The following is a 4,613-nucleotide window of genomic DNA, read 5'->3' as shown; positions in this document are numbered from 1 at the left end:
CTAAGACCCTGAAGTAGCATTTAGACAATTTAATCATATGGATGTTTTCATTGCAAAAATCTGATTGTCATTTTTTTTTTGGGGGGGGAGGGGGAGGGACATACTATAGAAAATTGAAGCAGAGTGGCAAAATCTCAGATATTGTTATTTTCCATACAAGTTAAAACCAAGGTTTACATCACAAGTCTGAAATGTGAAAGCCGATTCTACAGCACTGCCATGACAGATTTTCGTTTATTAACAGGAACGAAGAAAATGTGTCTGTGTATGCTTTGTTTATTCTTGTTGTCCAATAGCTACTTCAAGTTCATGACGATAATTAATAACGGCACTGCCGATATCAAGTCACTGATTTATTTGATTCAAAACACACGCATAGGTCTTGTGAAAGAGATTTTATGTTCGAACATCTGTTTGACTCTCTACATTATGTGTAAGCTACACCATTGGTCATCCCTTAACGAATAACACGAATCACATCCGACGCTTATTAACTCCTCGTGTGCTTCGATTGGTCCAGAAAATGTCATAGCCTTGAACACTTTTGTCCAAAGTCTCTGGTACAGAACGGGTTTTGAAAAATGACATAAAACCCGGGGCAAACTAGCCCTGGGAAACTAAGCCCACTCGATGCATTATTAAGGAACATATAAACAAATTGATTGGTCGAATTAGGTGTGTGACGCTTTGTATTGCTCTTTTTGAATTTGGTTGAATGATTGAAACTGCACTGGTCTTACATTCGAGAAACAGTGAACAGTTCCAGGACGTTTATTTTTGTATTTCACTTGACATTAATGTTAGACATAAAATCTATAAGCAAAACAGAATACAAACAAGAAAACTACAAAATATAATGTAGGCCCTACAGTGGATTATGACAAGAAAGGTTGTCAGCGTACCTACATAAAAGACTATTCTCGGTAAGATGTGAAACATGAAGGAACCGCAAAAGCAAAGCTTGTAACCGCGGATTCCAGGGACAAATACCAATGTGAATACGCTTTGCAATGGAGATAGGACACAAAGTACTGATGACATAACTACAGTATATAACTCTTCATAAAACAATGTCGATCAATTCTGTCTGCAGGATATCCGTACGTCTTTCTGAGTTTCGGGGGAAGCGGTTGAACCTCCTTGCTACCCGAACCCTGAGTTTCGTCAACCCCCAGACGATGAGCATGTGGTATATGAAGATAAATGCCGCCATGCCGGCAATGGACCCGGCCGCCACCCCGGGGTTGCCGCTATAGTCAAGAATTGGATAGATGGGCGGATGCCCTGTGGCCCAGTAGATGAGCGTGAAGGTGAGGTAGATGATGCCGTAGGTAGCGGGATACACTACCTGCGCCACACGGCAGGGCGTGGCGACGAGACCGAGCTCGATGAGGCTGAAGACTCCAGGAAAGAGGTGACACGTGAGGTCGAATAACCAGTCGACATAAGCTGGATTGAAGAGGGCGCCCCAAAATACTACGAGTACTAACATCGTCCATGTCTGTACCACATTATACAGGAGCCACTGGACCATGTACCGCACCCGAAACACTGAAGGAACAACAGAGAATTGAAAACCATGATTTGCATTTCATTTTATTCAATACGATATACTTTTTTTTTTCGTTTGGGGGTTCAATTTTCTTTCTTTTCTTTCTTTCTGTCTGAAATAGCGTACTTTGATTATGTTAGTATATCAAATCACATCGAATTCAAAATCTATTTTATTTTCCGACATAACACAAAGTAACAAGGTTGGCATGCAGATGATATGACAATACAATGACGTCATTTTGTAAATATAATTTTTTTGAAATAAATGTTTGCACTTTTAAAAAAAAAGTTTGTTCAAATATGTTCAGCAAACAATGGAGGGACCCACTTAAAAAAGCAGTGCTTGTATTGTGCGGGTCCCTCGACGAAAATCCTAATATTGATAAGTGGATAAAAAAAATAAATTAAAACAGATGTATAGATATAGATTTACAAAAATAATAATGAAATAGATTCACATAGAGATATCTCCATGTGAAAGAACAAATTTATGTATAAACGGAGAGATATAGATATAGACTAAGATAGATGTAGATATAGATATAGCCCACAAAAATGTTTATATTCTGCTATTCCCCTGCCAGACTTCTATGATATTTGGTTACCGCGAACTTACCATGCTTACCATTTTGATGTCTACTGGATAAGATTTGATCTTCTCCAAGACAAGAAATGATTTCTTGGGGAAACTATAAGATCGTTCTCCAAAACAGTGTGTGCCACAATCATACTAAAGTGTTAAAGTGGCCAGGTATACGCTGTGTATCCATGTAGCGACTTACTGTTTACACTTAGACTGTTCAAGAACGAATTGTGATGCTACGTAAAATTCTATCAGATTGTTATTACGTTTTTCCTTTCAAACTTTCAAATTCTATTCAATTCAATTCAATTCATTTATTTTCATTCTTCTTTTCTTCTTTCAACAAAAACATAACACAAGATAAATCAGGTATTACATCATAAACAAAACCATTTGCCTTTGCAATAAATAAATGATATCGATAAACATAAGAGCGCATACTGGCAAAAAAATACAAAGTCATGCTTCAGTTGAAAAAAAGGAAGAAAGAATAGGGAGGTCCACCAAAAAGCAAAGCTTGTAGATTGTGAACCACTCATAAAACTTATGAATTACTTATTTACAAACACTTGTGACAAATATGATATACGACAGGACGGGACAAAACAGAAGAAACACAACAACATGACACAACTTGCCAGAATAGATGAAAAGTATGGAAGGAAAGAAAGAAAAAGAGAGAATGAGAGAATGCCTACACGCTGAACAATACATTTTACCGACGTGCACATCTTAAAACATCAAACAAACAAAAATGAAATTGAAAGATCAAGAGATGATAGAATAGCAACTTTCAATTCACAGATGAGGATAACTATGTGAGTTCAGATAAGACAAGCTACAATGTGTAGTAACCAATTTTATATGATACAAAATTAGATAATAACGGTGATGAAGTTGAGACATGTGACTTAGCTAAAATCGGAGCTTAACAGCAACGCCCTCATAAAGAGCGTGCAACATATCTACCCGTCAAACTTGAATATAGCCTAGGACTGCAGGATGTTGAGTAAGAATAAATCAAGAGAGAGAGAGAGAGAGAGAGAGGGAGAGAGAGTGACACAAGTGAGAATATATAGTGAATATACATTATGCATGTATAATGTGAATTGGTCTTCATGTTGGCTTCGCTTTGCACGATGAAACGAAGAGAATAATACGGTATTACCGTCCAACAATATTTAATCGTTGCACCAAATTTTAGGACGCATCACAAGTCTTCTTCAGGGTTTCGGAAGAAGGCAAAGAAGAGGACGCATGATGCGTTGGTAATTTGGTGCAGATTAAAGGTTGTGGGATATAATATCATACACGATGGATGCAGGGAAACAATATTTATAGGAAGGGTTTAAGATTTACCACTCGTTGCCTCTCGCGTCACGAGATATCTTTTAAGGATGATGTCTGCCACCAAATTTGTCAGCGCTAAGACATGGTAGATGACGAAGACCGTATATGTCCAGTCGGTCATGTAAATGTAGAACTTAATGTCAAGCACCTTGATCCATAGGTACAGCTCGTATCCGAAGAAATATCCGGTAACCACTATCCGGTAGATGAGGAGGACTATCCAGTGAAGGGCCCACTGACAAAGCGACAAAATGATTTTTATTTGGTTTAAGATATGTTGGGTCGAGATGTGCCCACAATCATGAGACCAGTTTACAAATCAAAAAGCACGAGATAACACCCATACAAAGAACTTTGATATGTTTGTTGACTAAACAGATATACAATGGTAATGTACAGAATAGGTAGATATCCGAGTATAAATGTCAAAATTACGAGGTCAGTGTGTGCATCTGTATGTGTTTTTGTGTATGGAAGTGTTTGTAGGTGTGTATCTTGTGTGACGTCTGTGCATTTCTTTGTTTATCTATTTATGTCAGTATAGGATACCGGTATTATTATACGTATACACATTCCCTATCCGTATTTCCATGAATCGTACACAACACGTTCAGTGCGCCATTTTCCCCAAGTCCAATATGGTTGACAACAATGCAATATCATGATAATTGCAGTAGCCATGGAAACGACAAGGTAATCAGCAGTTGGCATATCAGTCCCGCCTATGGCCAATGCGTAAATGTATTATGTGTAAGGCATGCTAATTTTCTCGATAAAACGCGGCCGAGTGGGCAACAATCGCAAAATGTTAATCAATGTATCATTATTACCTGGTCTCGTGTCAAGTCTTCAAAGTTGGTCGAGGACAAGCCGAAATCCCTCAGAGATAGGGTGCAGCACTCTTTGCATTTATTGACCATGTTGGTACCTTGTACGTTACTTTACTGCCGAAAAAATAAGGGGAATCCCAGATATGATTTCTGTGAGTATTGCGTCCAGAAGTTAGGCAGCGTCTTCAAAATAAAATCTCATGACGAAGGAATAACAAGTGCCGTCCTTCAAGGTCTGTGGTCGAGTTTGCTGCGGCCATGATTGGAGGATGTGCCAGTCTCATTCACACCTTAAC

General features: G+C 38.4%; 1 protein-coding gene across 1 annotated transcript; it reads right to left on the bottom strand.

The window, feature by feature from the left end:
• Positions 1 to 1,060: 1,060 nt before the first annotated feature.
• LOC139739999 (protein rolling stone-like) lies at positions 1,061 to 4,407 on the bottom strand. Its single transcript, XM_071650595.1, has 3 exons — positions 4,318 to 4,407; positions 3,497 to 3,722; positions 1,061 to 1,551 (listed from the first exon to the last, which is right to left on the bottom strand). The coding sequence occupies exons 1-3, from the start codon at positions 4,405 to 4,407 to the stop codon at positions 1,061 to 1,063; spliced, it is 807 nt and encodes a 268-aa protein (XP_071506696.1).
• Positions 4,408 to 4,613: the final 206 nt, after the last annotated feature.

The sequence above is a fragment of the Diadema antillarum genome, unplaced genomic scaffold, assembly GCF_040938485.1.
Source record: "Diadema antillarum isolate AM-2024a unplaced genomic scaffold, OU_Dant_1.0 seq00000824_RagTag, whole genome shotgun sequence".
In the NCBI taxonomy this organism is placed as follows: Eukaryota; Metazoa; Echinodermata; class Echinoidea; order Diadematoida; family Diadematidae; genus Diadema; species Diadema antillarum.
Note: the sequence above shows the minus strand (reverse complement) of the source record. Positions and strands in the feature narration are given on the sequence as shown.

Excerpts from the sequence above, each read along its gene's own strand:
- LOC139739999 (XM_071650595.1), bottom strand. The coding sequence starts at position 4,407 with ATGGTCAATAAATGCAAAGAGTGCTGCACCCTATCTCTGAGGGATTTC. Across the intron at positions 3,723-4,317 it reads AAGACTTGACACGAGACCAG|TGGGCCCTTCACTGGATAGT; the intron begins GTAATAATGATA and ends TCGCTTTGTCAG. Across the intron at positions 1,552-3,496 it reads GACGCGAGAGGCAACGAGTG|TGTTTCGGGTGCGGTACATG; the intron begins GTAAATCTTAAA and ends TTGTTCCTTCAG.